Raw genomic sequence first — 18,416 nt, 5'->3', positions numbered from 1 at the left:
GTGAGAACATTTGAAGCAGCAGTGATCTCTTCCAGCACCTAACATTAGGACATTGGTAATCGAATGATGTGTGTGCTACAGCCTGACACTCCTATAAGTGGACTATGAGCAGATTCAGGTTGTTGCAACTTGCTCTATTGCCTGTCCTGGCTGCTGTTGTCCTGCCAGAAACAGGATTTCCTGTGAAGGAGCATTAAAAGGAAAAAGATTTGCACTGTGCTGGCTCAGTGAAATCACTAAGTTTAGTAAGACTAATGAAGTAAGCAATTACTTACTTGAAGGTTTAGTTTTATTTTAGTTTTTGAGGCATTAGAGTAATTTTGAGGAGCAAAAAAGTCTATCAGAAATACTTGAAACAGTCTCAAGTTACGTTTCTATCCAACTTTCCTTAAAAATTAATAAAATAATAGTATTTCTGAGAAGGCTCCTTTTTAATCTTTCCCTTCTCAGATGTTTCACAAATTTCAAGTGTGCAGACCCATGCAGCAGCTCATCTTCTTTCCCTTAGTTACTTTCTATATATTCTGCAACAGGAGTTCATGACTGTTGAAGTGACCTGTTTACAGACCATTGCACTGGCACTGACCTTAGCTATACCATTTTTTCCCTTGCCGTGTGAATGAATACGTGGCTAAATCTGTGATACCAGAGGACTGTTCAATACCTGCGGTTTATGTTTAACAAAGTATTCTTAAAAATTTTATTCTTGCTTCTGTTTGATATTCAGCATAATTTTTTTTTACTTCAGTAACCTTGTTATTTTCTTCATGTGCTGTGTAAGAAAACTTCTGGCAGAAACACAAGCAGTGTTGGTCTCTGTGGTGCATTTGTCTTTCAGAGAATTTTGAATGGTAGGAATCTGCACTTAGCTATGCACCACAAATGATTTCTCCTTTTTAAAAATGGAGGTTGATATTATGTCCCCTCAAGCCACTTCCACACAGACCATTTTACTGGCATAACAGCAAAGCACTGTCCAATATACCTTCTGGTAAAGCTCCATCATGTTTATTCCTTGTATGACTTCTTTGTCTGGTTCTACTTAAGTTTCTTCCCAAAGAAACTAAATGAAACCAGAATGCATCAGCAGATACCAGAACAAGTGACCAAGCTCTCTAGTCTCCAGAGCTGTCTCTTACACTGCAGTGTAATTACACTTTTTTTAATTTTAGGCAGTAATTTACTATATGTCAGAAGTGAATAACGCACCATTGCCAAGTCCCTTGGGAATAACATCTTGGCCATATCGGGAAACTTTCATACTGAAGTCCTGTCATTCCTCTTTGTGTGTGCCAGTGTTGGCTGGTCTTTTTGGCAGGGCTTTTTGTCCTAGCTGAGGGGTGGGAACTCCCTCTGCTGGCGTCCCCTGACCTGCACACATCCCTCTGTGGCACACGGATGGGGTTTCTCCTGACCCACACACATTCCCTCTTTTGGTAGCTGGGCACAGTGCCAGTGTTGGCAGAAGTAATTCAGTACAGTGAGCCAGACCAAGGCCAAAAGAGCAGTCTTCAGATTTATTTCAACTAACCTGTCAATAAAAGCAATCAGTGTATTTCTCCATTCAGCTATCACTGATTAAATTTAGCTGACCTACTTGAAACTAGGATTTTACCCAATGACTTTTGAAAAAGGAATGTATAATGTTTGATGATTACCACCCTTGGTATAGGGCATAGCAACTAATCATGTTGGTGCTGTTACAGGATTTGGTCTCGGAGAAGCTGAAGAGTCAACAGTTGTCTAGTGAGCTGGATAAACTGAGCCAGGAACTGGAGAAGATAGGATTGAACAAAGAGTTGCTGCTACAGGATGACAATGGCAATGATGACACGTAAGGAAACTGAGCTTTCCTAGTCATTCTGTTGACTCAGCGTAACTCAAGCCCTTTGCCTTTCTTTTTGGTTCTTTTCTGTTTCACTCCAATTACCCTTCACAATTTTGGACATGAACCACATTTTTCTGAAGTGAGCTTGGCAGTATACTCTAAGTTTTGCAAAACTGTTTTTGTGTGGGAGGAAGAAGTGCCATTTTCTTTCTCTGTGCTAGCAGTGGTATTAAAATTCCCCTGTACTCACCAGCAGAATAGCAAGGTAGATACTTCAGTGTGTATTTGTCCTCATATTCTCTTTACAAGTAAGAATAGTATCCATTAAACAGTGTCTATCATTACTCCGTCTGTTAATGTGGATGTTGCCTAAGAAATTCCTGATTGCACAGAATTCCTTTGCAAGTCCTATAGTAATGAACAAAGAACCAGCAACCCATGTGTATATAGGCTTCTTGATAAGACATAGTTAGAGAAACATACCCATCTTGTAGGAGTCTCTAAACCGAGGATTTTCCTCCTTGTCAAGAATGTACAATAGAGCCATGAGAAGAAATTTCTGTAATTGTAATTAGGGGGAGAAGAAGAACTGATTTTCTTTCAAGTTATATAACTCTGATATTTCTGTAGAACCATGCTGGTGTTACCTCTTAAAATTGATTGGATTTTCCAAAAGTGAGTTCCCCAGTTATAATGTATCAGTAGCAATCTGCAGCAGTAGAGGAAATCATTTTCCTGAAGAAAAAGGTGCATAATGGGTGAAGGTGAAGTCTTCTGTATAGGTGGTGACTCCTATCCTAGTGGCAGACAAGGGAAAGCCATTATTGTGTCTTTCAGAAAATACAAGGTTCTGGAGAGCAAAAGTGAATCAGCACTGAAATCAACACTAGCTGTGAAAGAGGAAAAGATTGCAATGCTGGAAGCTCAAGTGAAAGACTCTCTGAACTTGAATCAGCAGTTACAGAATGATCTAAATATGGTAAGAGATTTAAGTGAATTTTAATTGTTCACAGTGCAGTTCTGCATTTGGTTTTGGTGCAGTTTTTGGTTTTGGGGTGTGTTTTTTAGGTGTTTTGTTTGGTTTTTCTACTCAGCAAGAACAGGTTAGTTCTGTCTGCCCCTCCCTGCACAGACGCTTCCCAAGAACGCTTTTTTGATTGGAATGCCTTTTCTTGTCTCTTTATATATAATGACACTGATTTCATAAAGAGCACAGCAGGAGGGTTTTTTTGGATAATCACTCTTTGCCAGATCTGTTTTCCCATTTTTTCTTCATTGCCATGGTCTTGTTTTTCTGCCTTGTTTAGTGGAAACATAGGCTGAGGCAGACTGCAGTTGAAACATCTCACCTAGGAACAGCCTCTTTGTTAGGTGACAGTGAGCTTGAGTTAAAGGGCACCTGCCTAGAGACCAAGAGACATGGATTCTTCCACTTGTCTGTGTTCTCAGCTTCCCCATCTGTGAAGTGATGGCAGTGGTCTTTGAATCTCCTGAAATCTGTACAGTGCAAGCGATGAGTGGCATATCTCCTAACATTATTAATACTTAATCGCAGTTCACTCAGTGTTGAAGGTTGTTGCTTGTTCACTTTGTAGATGAAGAAGGACTTTGATGCACTTAAGTACGGTTGTTGCTTGTTCACTTTGTAGATGAGGAAGGACTTTGATGCACTGAAGTATGCTCAACAGGATGGGCAGTATGCTCAGAAGTCACTGAGGTATTCGGCAGAGAAACTCATTCCCAACCACCAAATGAATGAGAAATTGGAAATGGGGCACCAAGAGGCTACCACGGAGCTGCTGAAACTGAAGGACAGGGCAATTGAACTGGAAAGGAATGTAAGCCTTCTCCTGTTTCATCTGAGCTCATAGACTTGTGATCATGAGTGGGTTGCTGGGAACCAGATTTTTGAGCTTACAGGAAGCTGATGGGCTTTCTGGAGCACCTAAGTCTACCAAATTCCTTGTGTGGCTCTTAGGTCTACATGGGACTTAAATGCTTTATATGTCTTGTGTAAAGTCATTGCAGGGATTAATCCTGTGTATAACATCTGTCCTACCTTCATTTAATGCCAGGAAGAGTTTGCTTTTGCATATTTGTTGCAGAATGATCATAACTAATTGATTCTCATAGAATCAACAAGGTTGGAAGAGACCTCAGAGATCGAGTCCAACCCTACTGTCATTACTATACCATGGCACTAAGTGCCACATCTAGTATGATGTGTTTGATAGTGCCACATCTAGTATGATTCATGTTTGATGGGACTCCAGATGATCAAGACAGCTCTTTTCTTTTCTTCCTTTCACCCCTTCAATGCCATCTCTCTTTCAGAATGCAGCCCTGCACACTGAGAAGCAGCTGCTTAAAGAGCAGCTAAAGCATTTGGAAACACAGAATGTCTCCTTCAACAATCAGATCCTGACACTACAGAAGCAGAACGTCTTCCTTCAGGAGCACAATACTGCCCTGCAGACACAGACAGCCAAACTCCAGGTGGGGACCACCTTGTGCCTCTGTGCCACAAGACTGGATTATAGTAGTGTGGAGAAGATGACAGCTAATAAGAAAATGTTTGTGTTGATGGGGTGCTGTAATGATCTAAAGATGAGGCCCATAAGGTGGAGCTTGAGGTCTGAACTACTCCAAACTGTGAGGGAAATTGGCTCTATAGCTAATGTCTGGTAGTTGTGTTCAGCAAGAAGTTAGTTATTTAGAGAGAATGTGTTAAAATCAATACAGCAAAATTCAGATGTGTTATTCCAGAAGCTCCACTTCTGAAATGAAAGATCTTTGCTCTTTTTCTTCCTGTTAATGCTATGCTTGTGAAAAAGCTTGGAAGAAATGGAAAGAGGATACAAGTCAAATCCCAAGAGGCATTGTAGCAATGAGTTCCAATCATAGAATTTAAGGGTTGGAATGGACCTTACAGATCATCTAGTCCCAACCACCTGCCATGGGCAGGGACACCTCCTCACTAGATCAGGTTGCTCAAGGCTCATCCAGCCTGGCCTTGAGCACTGCCAGGGTTGGGGCAGCCACCACATCCCTGGGCAACCTGTGCCAGTGTCTCACCACCCTTACAGTAAAAAACTTCTTTCTAATATGTAACCTAAAATTCCCCTCCTTCAATTTGAACCCATTACCCCTCGTCCTACCGTTGCCGTTTTCATACTTTCAGACAAAATGTCAAAATGGCTGGTGGAAAACAGATACTATTAAACATTAATTTTGAAAAATAAACAGCTTGAGAAAGAGACCAGTTTTAAAAGGCAACATTGGTTTAGCACTAATTCATTTAGAGTGACTTTTTCTTTTCAAGCTTTTCCTCTTGCATGTTCAGAGAGATTTTTGGTCTTTAATTGTTTCTCATCTTTAATTGAATTATATGAGCAACATACAAAATCTATGCACTAGCTGTCTACTGCAATCACATTTGTCAGGAGTACTGTCCACATAACACAGTGGTGTAGTCAATTTTTTGAGTTTGAACTGGATTTTTCATTACTTGTACACAAACATGGAGTAACTTTTGACTTTTACTGTCAGAGATGCAGTTGAGTTGTGAGCTCATTTTTGTCTTGAGGCTCAAGAGCTAATAAAACAGTTTTTTCAATTTGGAGGTTATTGTGCTAATTTTCATACTGCTGATTTCATGGCTTTGTGGTGCATACTGACAGCAGAAATACCCAAACAATGCCAAATTGTCCATACATGTCTTGACCAACTCCATATGGATACAAGCTGCTACAAAGAATTTGTTGTATGTACAGTAGATGTGAATAAGTAATGCTTACTTTTTATTTGAGAAACTTTAGGTAGAAAATTCAACTCTCAGCTCCCAGAGTGCATCACTGATGGCCCAGAATACTTTACTCCAAAATCAGCAGACAGCCAAGGAGAATGAGAATGAAAATCTACTGAAACAGAAGGAGCAGCTGAAAGCTGAGTATGAGTCATTGCTTCAGGACCATGAACACCTTGCTTCACTGCATGAACGGCAGTCTGCAGAGTATGAAGTGCTAATAAACCAGCACAGCTGTCTGAAAACATTGCACAAAACCCTGGACCTGGAGCACAAAGGTCTGGGTGAGAGGTATGCTCACTGCTCAGGGGTGTAGTGTAGCCAGAATGTGCCTGTTACAATTGTAGCCTTAAATATTGGTCTTCTGTTACAAACATTAATTACAAAGTTGTCCCCCTGAAAAAGTTTCTACTCACTCTTGCTGTCATTAGGAGACTAAATAAGAATATTTGCAAAGCTGTAGATTTTACACTTATAAAGGTGGCAGACCAGAGGTGACTCTGGTGATTTTTAACAAACATGGGCTTGGGTCTTTGGGATGCTATGTCAGAAGTCGCTTAAATGCCTTTAGTACATTTAAGGATTTGTGCTCTAACAACATGCAGCGTTAAAAGGATTCTCCCAGTTCTACTGTCAGGGTATCTTTTGTAGTCGTAGAGTGTGCAAGTCTCCTAGGTAGTTCCCTATGTGTGAGTAGTATGTATCTTGAGAAATTTGCATCATTGAAGTTTATGCATGGCATCAATGTCATGTCCAAGGAGGCTGTCTGAAAGAAGCTGTATTGACCTAGCTATGAGATAGTGAGGTATTCTTTAGTTTCTTCTAATTCTCATATTCTAAAGCTTTTGCTTCAGGCCCTTCAATTGAATTATGATCAGTAATCTCTTTACTGTTTAGTCTCTAGTCACTGTCATTTTCTCACAATTGTGCATGGCTTGAACAATATATTTATATAATGTACTACTACATGAATGCTGCTCTGCTTACCCCTCAAAACTTTTCTTACACATTTCAGTCACTTTCCTCAAAACACTTGTATTTAGGTTTAATTTCTGTGCAAGACCCTGATTTGGGTTCAGAGCAACTCAGTGGTGATCCTTGATGGTGGACTGCAAACTGGTGCTTTCTTTCCCAAAGACTAAGGAGCTGGCAAGCACAATGTGTGGTAGATTTTTATAAAGTACAGTACAGAAATAAAGCTATTGTGATTAAAGTATCCACTGGGGCTATGTGACAGGACAGCTGCTTGGCTGTCGACTAAATGAGCTGTAAGTGATTACACAGACACTGTTACTGCTTACCAAGTCTCTCTCAGACTGATTAATGGTTCTCATTGATTCAGGCTTTGCTTGAGATTATCACACTGCAGTGTGTTAGGGCAGTTTGCTGTGTTCTTTCTTTGCTTGGTGAGTACCAAATACTAAACAGCTCTAGCCTAAGGAAAAAGTGTTTTTCAGAGAATAGGTTATCTGTAGTGATAGGTGCTCAGATCACTGTTGTAATCATTAACAATTTGGACTGTTTCTGAGATGTGATTGCCAGTGAGAGATGTTGCAGGGGAGCAGATGGTGGCGTCTCTATACTCAAAGCAGGTTGAGTTTGGAATTTTAAGAGTGCAGTGTCCTTAGCAGATCACTCTCAAAAGATACTTATCAAGGTGATTATCAAGAGCAACCTGTGTCTCCATTTGGCTGTCAGGAAAAAAGGCACAAACCACTTTTTTGTGTGTGCGTGTGTGTTTTGTTTCCCCTCCATCATGTGCTATGTGCAGTTCAGCTGGCTGAGGGAGGAGAGTGGAGAAAGTTAGAAAAATAGCTTTAAGAAAACTGCTTCCTTCTGCTGCTTCTAAGGCATTTAGCTGCTAAGATAAAATATCCCACTGTAACTCCAGCTAGAATTTACCACCTGCTGAATTTCATAGACTCATAGAATGTTAAGGGGTTGGAATGGACCTTAAAGATCATCTAGTTCCAACCCCCCTTGCCGTGTGCAGGGACATCTCCCACTAGACCAGGTTGTTCAAGGCTGGATAACAACCTGGCTTTTTCCCAGAGCAGCTTAGGGCAGCCAAGAAGTTTGCATGTGTGGGATTTAAGAGATACGTTTTGCTTCTCAAAACTCCAAGGTAATTGTTTTTTCTCAGTTGGTGACAACACTGTAACCATAGTTCTGTTGCTTAAGGCAGGATTACACCTATGACTGCAACTCGTCTAGAAAAGTCCACATCACTTTTAGTTAGCTTGTGGACAGCTAACACTGTGTCCAGCCAAGGCCCCCAGGGTTTGTGCAGTTTACTCTGATGCATTCTAACCACAGAATATTTTCTGCACCTGAGCAAACTTCATTCAACTTCCCTTGGTTTTATCTGTACACGTTAGCTCTGCAGTGAGGATTTAATAATGGGTTGTGTGTAACTGCAGTGAAATGGCCTCTCATAGCCCAGCGAACCACAGATGTGTGGGCTTGACTTAGCAAGAAAAGGAGAGTTAGTATGTTAGAGTCATTTGCCATTAATAGCAGTTTCTTGACTTTGTGGTGTTTGGCTCACTGTCTCAGCAGGGAAGGACTTGACTTTTCTGCATTTTCAAAGTTACTTTACATATTGTGAATTACTAAGGGAAGGTAAGAACTTAGTAGCTACAGCTAATTAACAGATCCTTGAGTATTTCTTTGTGGTTATGAGAGGGTTACACATTGCAGGGAGTTGTATTGGTATGTTACCAATGCTTGCTGGTAATTATTTTTCTGGGTTCCTTTTGCCTCATGCTTTTTATCATAGCTGAGCATTTTGAAAGTTTTCTCTGCTGCAAATACCTAGGCACAGTGTTTTTCCTAACAAAGCAGCAGGAGTGAAAGCCAAAAGGAGTAAAGAGGAATATGATTGTTCAATCCTAGGAATGGATTGTGTTAGAGCCAAAGTGTATTCTATTTGTATGTGTAAGGAGATCTTTTTAAAACCCTTCTGTCCAAGAGCCTGATGCTTAAAAAAGTGAAATGACCATGAGTGTTGAATAGTAGGAAGGGTAACCTTGTCCTCAGTGGTAGAACTTGTTAGGTTGCACAAATTGTGTTCAAATGGTGGACTCCATGCTGAATCTGGACTGAAGCAAAATTTTGCCTGGGGATTTCATTAGGGCTCTGGAGATGCAGAGTCGCTTGCATATTTGCAGACAGTCTCCTCTTTCTTACCTTTCCCCTAACATCTAGGGGAGCAGCTCTGGTCTACCTCAGGCTCAAAGGGAGCATTTGGTGCTGGGCCAGTCTGGTAAAACTGGACCAGTATACTGCTTCCCTCTTACGTAGCCCTCTCAAAAAAATACAGAGCATGAATAAAAATGAACAGAGTTGCCCTATCATACAGAAATGGGAAAGGAATTTGCAGCACAGTTTCTGCAGAGCCAGCCACGGTGATCTCTGCCAGAGGGCTGACTGTGGAGTTGGTCTCTCACACTCTGGATTGGCTTGTGATCTGTCTTAAATCCCTCTTGGAGCTGGATGTGAAACCTTCCTCAGCTTTCAGGTTCTTCCATTTGTTCTATGGACATTGAATTTGAAATGTCCCAGAGCTGAATGGAGGAAGAGAACAAATAAATAAGTTTAATTAAACGCTACTGCTGTTACTGGGAATGAATAGCAAAATGCAGCTTTTGTCTGGGAGACAGGTACTTTTCTGTGTGGCCCTTCAATGGACTGGAATTTGGGACAGGCTGTAATTTGACCCTGGGATGAAGGGAATGGTAGTCTGAGAGAAAAACAAGTTGGCAGGAGTCAGTGTATTTGGTGCTGTCTGCTGGTTTTGGTTTTGTTTTGAAGCTTTCATGACTGCAGACTAACTGTGCTCTGCAGCCATCTCTGATGGGATTAGAGTCACAGAAAGATGATGCTTGTTCTCTCTAGCTTTTTAAGCAATGCTGCATCTTCCACCTAATTGCTGATTTAAAATTGCTTAGAAAAATATTTTTCCATTACTAACACAGATGCATCTGCTATTTCAGGGCAATATCTTTTTATCCCAGTCACAGAAAAGTGTGCTGATGACTTTGGACATTCCCTGCACCAGTGTCCGCAGTGGCCTCTGCTGGTGTGTGTGTATGGGCACAGAGTCTGACAGAGGCCACCAGAGGAAAAAAAAAGTGGAATCAGCTTGTTGTTTTGTGATGTGATCTCAATCCACCTTGTTCTTTGCAGCATTTTCTGAATGTAGGTTGGTGTAGCAGCTTAGGGAGGTTGAGCCTGCCTAATCAATGTCTGTGCCAAATATCAGGGGAGTTGTTCCACTGCTGGTTTAGCATTTCAGAGATCGAAATTAAAGACAGAGTTGATGGCATCAGCCCTCTGTCTCTGCCCATCTCCCCACCCTGAAGGGTTTATGCACAAGTTATAAAACCCAAATAACAGTGGAAGTCTGGATGTGAACACCAGTGTTGCTCTTGAGTTTCTCACTAGTGAACAAGTAGAGCCACTCAAGCAGGTGAGTCAGTCCCTGCTTTAAAGGTGCTTTGCTGTCAACACACTGATGCTCACCTCATCATGTCTCTGGAATATACAGGAAGTTAGTACCTATGCAGGATGCTATTACCTGTGCATAAAGCCTAATATGCCTTAGGTTGCTATCTAATAAACTCTTGCTCATTACAGTGCTTTCTTGTTGCTTTTTTGGCTGCTGTCTTCTAGTCAGGTTTTTGAAGCCTACCACTGACAATTATTTGTGAATGGGATTCCAGTTTAGTGGTGCAGTTTCCACTCACCCTGGACCATCTCGTGATTTTTACCATATGACCAGAATCTGGAACTTAAGTATGATTCTGGCAATTGTGTTCCAGTTTGTCCCTCTCTGCTGACTTGTATGCTAAGCTGAATTTTCATGTATAGTATGGAGCTCTTCAGCCTTGGTAGATGTTTCACCACACAAATATGGATGAAACTAAGCAGGCAGGGAAAAAAAATCTTTCTGGTCAGTGGTGGTATTACCGATTAAAAATCTTAACCCAGAGGTAGGAAAATGTTTAAATGAGAGTATGCTTCTCCTTTTTTTTGCAGATACAACAGTTTAATGAAACACAAGGAAGAACTGGAAGAGCTGGAATCAGTTTTAAAAGCTGAGAGAGAGGTTCTGCAACAAGAGAGGAGATCCAATGCAATAACCACTGGGGAAAACCAGAAACTGAGGGAGGAACTGGACAGGTATGGCTCCTTTGCTAAATTCTTGTATATGTCATTAAAAAGTTGATTTTGCAAAACACAGTTGTTTTACTGTGTTGGCTGTAGCTCCAGAACACCTTCATTCACTTGTCTGTTCTTTTTTCTCAGTTTCCCTCTTGTTTATTTGATAATTTGGTTTAACTCATTTAAGATTCTCAGCTTCATGGACACTGTTAACAAATACTGTTACTGACCCCCAAGTCATATCTGGAGTTGTGTGAAATGGTTCTTACCCTGGGAGTTTTTTTTCCCCTTAAGGAGAACTGGCTTATGGTTTTTACACAATATGGTTTAGCACTAGGAGCTACCGTTGGTTATTTTCTGCTGCCCAGAGGAAACTGCCATTCCTGTTATTAAGAGTGGGCTTAGTGATTCCTGTGATCACTGAGTAACTCTTAGCTCATGGCAGAAGCCCTTTTATGAGCTAGATCTGAACATCACATAACACAGGAGTAAAACATACCCTCCCTTACCCTTGCCACTGGTCATAGTACAGAGGTGTTTTGAGAAATAGTTTGGTACAGATTAAGGGGCCAAGACCATAGCAAGTTAAAGCAGTGTAAGATTGAACCATACTTAAAAATCACTTGTTAAGTTGAATTAGAATTGCAATGTGCTTCAAACACTGCAGAGCTCTGCAAAGGAGGTTTCCTCAGGTTTTCTGTTTCTCAGTTCCTGGACAAAGAAAGATGTTGTAAGATGTTGATTGCAGAGCTGGCAGAGGGCCAGGCCTAGCTGATCTGTCAGCAGATACAAACTTATTATTTTTTATTTATCTGTTTATTTACTTTTATGCCTTCATGATTTGCAGACATTTTTAGATTTAGCAAAAGCTGTAAAAGAATGCCACGGTATCATCTTACAACACTACAGTGTTTCACAGTTCAGGACACTTTAATGCTCCTATTTCACGCATCAGGGAAAAAAATGACCTGTGAGGGTTTATTTGTGCCAAGTAGAGCTGCCTTTATATCCAAATGCTCTTAAATACATTGTGCCTCAAAAGCTTGTGATGTGTTTCTTACGTATTGAGGAAATAGCAGTTTTATGGTTCATGTATTTTTCTTTCAGGTCTTTTGTAGATTTGAAATTCTTTATAATTCTAGCACTACTTCTTAATAAAATTTTATTATCTGCTTAGAATAAAAGCGTCTTTAGGAGTTACTCTTTGGATCTATGTTTGGTTTAGTGACAGCTGCAAAGTGATGGTGTGGTCTTTGAATGTGAGGTCCTTTCTGTGACGTGTCCTTCATAAGTCTACTGGCTTCTTCATGTTTAGGGTGAATTTCTTGCACAACCAGCTAAAGGCAGAGTATGAAGGGCTCCATTCACACACTAAAGAGCTGAAAACTTCCTTGAACAACTCTCAGCTGGAGCTGAATCGTTGGCAAGCTCGCTATGATGAGCTGAAAGAACAGCACCAATCCATGGATATATCTCTGACCAAGCTGGATAACCACTGTGAGGTGAGTAGCTGTAGGTAGGTGTGCAGCTGCATTCCTGTTAGAGAGCTAACATTCATTGTGTGAAGTTTTTGACATGCTGTGTGTAGGTCAAACTATATAACAACACCCCCATATACTTTGAAGTTTATATTGTATCCTAGATTGCCATGCTATTGTGTTAGCTTGATTATGGTGCACTCCAGGGAAGCAAAATGCAGAGGAGTGATTAATTTGTCTTCTTTATTAGCTGCTGTCCCGTCTAAAGGGAAATCTGGAAGAGGAAAACCATCATCTCCTGAGTCAGATTCAGATGCTGAGCCAGCAGAATCAGATGTTACTGGAGCAGAACATGGAGAGCAAGGAGCAGTATCATGAAGAGCAGAAACAGTACATGTAAGAAAAAGAGATTTGAACTGTGAAATCTTAAAAAAAGGCATCTAGACAAGCACAGAATGCAAAGCATCTATCAGGAGTATAAGGACAGGCAGTGGAATGATATGTCTACTTGATACTGGTCTGGAAAAAGGGGTGTCGAGTAGGAGATAGATGTAATGGGAGAAGGCACAAAATTTCTTCACATTGCCTCACTGCAAAGGGATGTCGAGGAGACACCTGGACAAGCACAGCTCTTTTCAAATAATATAGATGAACTTATGTGGAAAACTAAGATGGCATGCTAAACCCAGTGGTACTTCTCAGAGGTTTCTGAAGAGTCTGAAAAACAGCTGAGTTGCAACAAAAGTTTAGTCTTATGAGAGCAATTCTATATTTAGGTTCCTGAGAAACAGAAAGTATTCATATTCCTCTAGTTTTTGTCATTTGCATTTTTAAGAAACACCTGCTTTGATGTTGTTTTTAAAGATGCAAGTATCAATGTACAGTTCTGCATCCTTCATGCACAGAGTGACATGCTCAAGTGAGATGCCCTGTTTAAAGATAATGTGCATTTGCAAGGAATCCTGTGCTCACTGCAATGAATTTCTTTGATAGGTATGAATGAAGAAAGAAAATAGTTCTTAATCCCATGAATTTTAGTCTAAGAACATCAGCCTGATGTGGGAGTTACTGAGTTTTAGCAGTATTGGATTATATGGTTGAAATGTTAGAAATTGTTTGCTGAAATTGGCTGAATACAGTTCAAATATACTCTTAGCATATTTATCTTGGTGTGTGACAGTTCTGTGATGGAGGTACATTTGGCCTACTCCTTGAATGAAAGTAAGATTTGCTGACTTCCACTGTGGAGGTTAAAATAATGAGTAAAAAAATATAAATAGTTAGCACCCACCAAACAAACTCTGCCTGAGTTATTAGTGAGTAATCTAGCACCACCACTACTGTTGTTCTTTTGCCTTTCATGCTTGTTGGACAAAAATCTCCCATCAGCAAGTTTGGAAGACTTTTGCACTTGCCCTGACTAAACGGACAATGAATGAGCTCAGTAGGTTTGGGATAGGAAGATGCTTCAGTCTCTTTCCTCTCTTTGTGGCTTTTGGTCTTCCGTTTTTTGATTATGCTTAATTTCATACAGATAATTCAGAATATGCTCTTCTCCCTCACAGTGATAAACTGAATGCCTTAAGGAGACACAAGGAAAAACTTGAAGAGAAGATAATGGATCAGTACAAGTTCTATGATCCTACTCCAAAAAAGTAAGTCCCACATGAGTTTGGTTCTGCTGGTGTACAGATTTGTGAGAGCAAGAAAGGGCTTTCTGTAACTGGGGAAAACAGAAACTTCATCTGAAATAAGGGCAATGTCTTCTCCACTTGTCTCTTCACTCACCCTGCAAACTGTGGCCTGAAGCAGCAGGTTATGTTAGTGTACCACAGGACCTCAGGTGGGGACCTCTGTATTAATACAGGAATCTGAAACAAAATGAATTGGGAAAGAGCCACTTTGCTCTAGTGAATATCATCTTGTCCCTAGCAGGGGGGAGGGACTCCCAGTATGGTGACTAAGCAGCACTAGGAGGTTCCAGATCTGCTCCTTCAGAGGGGTTAGGGAGCCTGGTGGAGAGAAAGGGCTTAAAGACATTATATTAAGAACCACAAAAAAGAGCTAATTCCACCATGCATAGTTCTGACTGATAGCCTTAGCAAAGAGACAGGTTCAACTTCAAAGTCATGTTCATTTCTTTCCTTCTCAGTCTGTTCTGTAGTAGAGCTTTTCACACTGTTAAAATGTCTGATGTGGGTCCATATGTGTAGCTTAGGTTTCTAGCAAAGGGAATGATTGTCTTCTCACATTGCTCTTGCTGAAGAAATATACCTGTAAAATAATTTTGACTTTAGGAGACAAATGGATCTCAAGCTCTATGAAACTCATGCTGCATTTTTTGAATTTATGACAGTAAACAAATAAGAATGTAGCATGGCTTGATGGCTTTAGCACAGCTGTAAACTTCTTCAGGGAGTATTTCTTGTAGTGTTTTCTGAATTCCATTCACAAAACATGCTTTATCAGGAAAAACCACTGGATTGGAGCCAGAGCCTTAGTCAAATTAATCAAGCCAAAAAAGGAGGCTACAAGGGAGCGGTTGAAACCAGCAGCCGAAAGCCCCACGTGGCATTCTGAATCCCCAGAGACAGTAAACTCTCCATCTGCCTCCCAAAAACTGAAGCATCAGCATGAGGCTCAGGATAACACCTCTCAAGGCTCGAACTCTATGGAAGACAGGGAGACCCCTGGAGGTTCTTCAAACAAAGGTAAGGAATACCCAGCCTAAATTCATGAACAGAAAAAATATTTTTGAAAGATTTAATATATAGGATGTGTTAATACCTGATCACATTATATTTGTGGGGTTTTTTTAGTAAAAGAAAAATTTTAGTATGCAAAATACGCTAAACTAAAAATGAGAGTATACTCTCAAAGGTATGGGCGTTGGGTTGGTTTGTTCCTTTTATCTGGTACTTCTGCCTTCAGCTGTAAAGTGCATAAAGTTTCTTGGTTTGCCTAAACATATTGCATGTTACTGACTAGGCTGGTTGAAGTATTTAATTTCCTGGGGCTTTGCAGCAGAGCAGTTCCAGGCTGGATCAGGTGATGCTGTGTGTGGTTCCGGAGCTCTTTCCCGGTGTGGGCTGGCAGCACTGCCAGCAGATGGTGCACGTGCAGAGCAAATGCCATGGCCAGTGCCAGCTCATCCTGATGGATTCTGTTGGAGAACCATAACGTGTTTCCACTTCCAATCAAACTAGGAAGTTCTTAATGTAAAATGATGGAAAGATTTTATGGTGTTTTGTTTTTAAAACTAAGGCAAACATAAGGAAGATGGAATGGTTTCTTTTTCTGTTTGGCTAGTTCAGGCAGTAAATCAGGTGTTCCCAGTTATGGGAAATTTAAAAGAAAACTATTCAAAATAAATGCTCTGTCATCCTTGTCACAGGTAATATGTATCTCCCAAACTTTGTTTATTCTATCGATGTTTCTGTTAGCTTCTGTGTATGGATAGTTGTCTCCCAGGAATACTTTCCAAGAGGCAATTTTGAAATTAATACTTGAATAATAATTCCTATCTTCCCACTGAAGAGTGTGGGAAACAGAAGGGGAGCAGCTGAGGGAACAACTTGTTAAAAACTACTGCAAGTATGTGCCTGTCTGAAGTTTTCATTTTGATTGAGTTTTATATTTCCCTTTCTCTGTCCTAATTCTTTGAGGTCATTCATTCAATTAAAATAAAAATACATGTCTCAGATCATCTAGGCTGTTCCAGGAGATCTCAGGTGTTTAACATGAATCCAAAGTTCAGCCTGGGATTTGGGCTTGGGTTTCCACAGAACAAGGCCCTCTTGGAGTGCCAGAGATAAGTGTTTGGGGCTTCATTGGTTTTGTTGCTATGTGAAACACACTTATGTGGAGATGAGGAACATCAGGATTGAATCCTAGAAGACATCTAGGAAATTTGTGTGTGCACACCTATTTGATTTTGTATTATTAAGTAAAAACATTTTTGTGGTCTATCAGTAATTTCTTAATGGACTTGCTTTTATTTTATATATGTGTGTCACTCATTGCATTAATCTGAGTCAGATTAGCTATGATTACCTGTGCATTCATCAGTCCTCTGATACAGGTGTTAGTCATTGTTTAGCCCTTTTCGTTTTCACTGGTTGTGTAGTCTTTAATCTGTGTTAAGACACTTTAAGTTTTATTTACAAGGCTTTTTTTTTTACTTTTTTTTTTCTTCTTCTTTTTGGGATACCTGGGTGATAACAATTTAGCTGCACAGCGCAAAAAGATTGCCTTTTTGAGAAAGAAAATCAAGGATAAAGAAAAGTCTCCTAAGTCTCCATCGAATCATCAGTCTTTCTCTAATCGGCTCCGGTTCTGGTCTTCCTCCGACACCCCATCCTCTCCTAATGAACCTCTTTCTTTCCCGGAATTGGGAGATTTCTAACACCTTCTCTTTAGCATTTACCCTCATTGATTTCTGACAAACATTTCAAAAAAAATAAAACCTCCCCCCACACCCCTTAAAAGAACACACACATTGATAGAAACACTCAGCATGTCTTTACAACACTCTAAATCCAAGCAAAGACTAGTGGACTTGGACTAAAGTTTTCCTGTAGAAGACGAATCACTATTGCACACTGTGGATCAATTCTTCAATGCAGCACATGTTTAGGGGACCTCATGGCAGACAGTTTGCGTATGTATATTGGCTGTGGTGCATGTTGTAAGTAAGTGAAGTTGCTACGCGCTTCGATTCTTCCTTGCGATCACATCCTTGCATTGTGTCCAGTTGAAGTGTTGAACTGATTTGCTGTTGCTATGCTTCCTACAGTGTTGTAGTCCTACTAAAATACAAATACAGTCTCAAATCCTAGAGATTTTTCCAACGTTCCGTGCCACGAAATGATTAAAAAGGCAGTTTTTTGACATCTTTGTCTGCTTTTAAATAGTCTAGCTTTGAATACAGAGTGGAAGCTACTGGGAAGAGTTATTCTAAAGCAAAGTGTCTTGATGCTTGCATTCAAACCTGATTATTTAGCAAGGTTTTCCACTTCCAGCTATGAAAATTCATCCTGAATTGAGCTGAAGTTTTGGTTTCTGCTGCTTCAGTCTCAGTGGATGTTTTTTGGAAGAAGAAAGTAGATTTGGTCTCTTCAGACTAGGAGTAACCATCATGGATCCATTGCCTGGAATTCTTGTTGCCTCGTAGTCATGACCTGGTGGTTTCTGAAACGAGTGCTCAGGTCCAGTCCCCACTTTGTTAGAGAAACATGTGCAGCATGGACAGTGTGCTCCAGGGAGCATGGCAGAGAGACCAAAAGATCTCATCTCCTTTCTCACTCCAAGAATTGTCCCTCTGTGCCACAACCAGGGACTCTGGCAGAACAGCCTGTTGCTCCCTGTTTTGGGATTTGTAGAGAACGTTTGTCTTCAGGGCAGTTAATATTTTTGGCATCTCTGGAAGGAGTTTAGTGCATCTACAGAGTCGATGAGAAGCACAGATTTGCATGCCAAGCTTTAGCCAGTAATTGTCCTTACAGGCATGTCATAAACTTCAGTTCTGAGAGCAAGTGCTGGCCCTTTGCTGTGGAGCCCACACAGACTGTGGGACAAAACACTGTCCCTGAAGTCAGCTCCCAGGAGCCATCTGAGATGACTAACTTGGTCTATTTCTCTAATTCAACTTTGCAGCTGCTCTGTGCTTTGAGCTGTCTGTCCACTGTCTCTGCAAGCTGTTTATTTTGACTGCTGCGCTCTGCTTTGTTTTCAGCATTTAGTTTGTATTACTCAAGAAAGTATTCCATGTAGAATATTAGAATCTTGATCTCGTTAGGTGTTTTCTGTAGTAAATTGTTTACATTTTGTTCTGTGCATGCCTTAAAGCATTTGATTCACTCTACAAGAAATTAATTAACCTGCCTCATCAGTAGAAAATATTTCTTCAGCTTTCTGAATCTAAATACTATTGTAGCAGACAGTTTTTTATTGTTCTCCAGCTAAGATCCCAGGAACTGCACTTAAAAATCACTGCACCATAACATCATCATAAGACCAGCAGAGTTTTAACCTTGTAAAGGCAGAGCTCTTACCCACAGCAAAGATCTAAACCTGAAAGCAGTTAGCTTAGTGTGTGGATCATGCTAGATAATTTCCAAATCAGCATTATTTCCCTTTG

The 18,416-nt window shown here is 40.5% G+C and overlaps 1 protein-coding gene across 1 annotated transcript in view; it reads left to right on the top strand.

Moving 5' to 3' along the window:
- Window positions 1–18,416, top strand: part of CCDC88C (coiled-coil domain containing 88C) — a gene marked incomplete at its 5' end in the record, with an annotated part of 87,166 nt that overhangs the window by 62,408 nt on the left and 6,342 nt on the right. The window contains 10 exons of the mRNA XM_009077195.1: window positions 1,707–1,834; window positions 2,666–2,807; window positions 3,478–3,666; window positions 4,163–4,324; window positions 5,647–5,924; window positions 10,674–10,817; window positions 12,115–12,301; window positions 12,528–12,673; window positions 13,843–13,932; window positions 14,747–14,988. Of these exons, the coding sequence (XP_009075443.1) occupies window positions 1,707–1,834; window positions 2,666–2,807; window positions 3,478–3,666; window positions 4,163–4,324; window positions 5,647–5,924; window positions 10,674–10,817; window positions 12,115–12,301; window positions 12,528–12,673; window positions 13,843–13,932; window positions 14,747–14,988 (1,708 nt within the window). The remainder of the gene's footprint in view (window positions 1–1,706; window positions 1,835–2,665; window positions 2,808–3,477; window positions 3,667–4,162; window positions 4,325–5,646; window positions 5,925–10,673; window positions 10,818–12,114; window positions 12,302–12,527; window positions 12,674–13,842; window positions 13,933–14,746; window positions 14,989–18,416) is intronic.

The sequence above is a fragment of the Acanthisitta chloris genome, unplaced genomic scaffold, assembly GCF_000695815.1.
Source record: "Acanthisitta chloris isolate BGI_N310 unplaced genomic scaffold, ASM69581v1 scaffold27796, whole genome shotgun sequence".
In the NCBI taxonomy this organism is placed as follows: domain Eukaryota; kingdom Metazoa; phylum Chordata; class Aves; order Passeriformes; family Acanthisittidae; genus Acanthisitta; species Acanthisitta chloris.
Note: the sequence above shows the minus strand (reverse complement) of the source record. Positions and strands in the feature narration are given on the sequence as shown.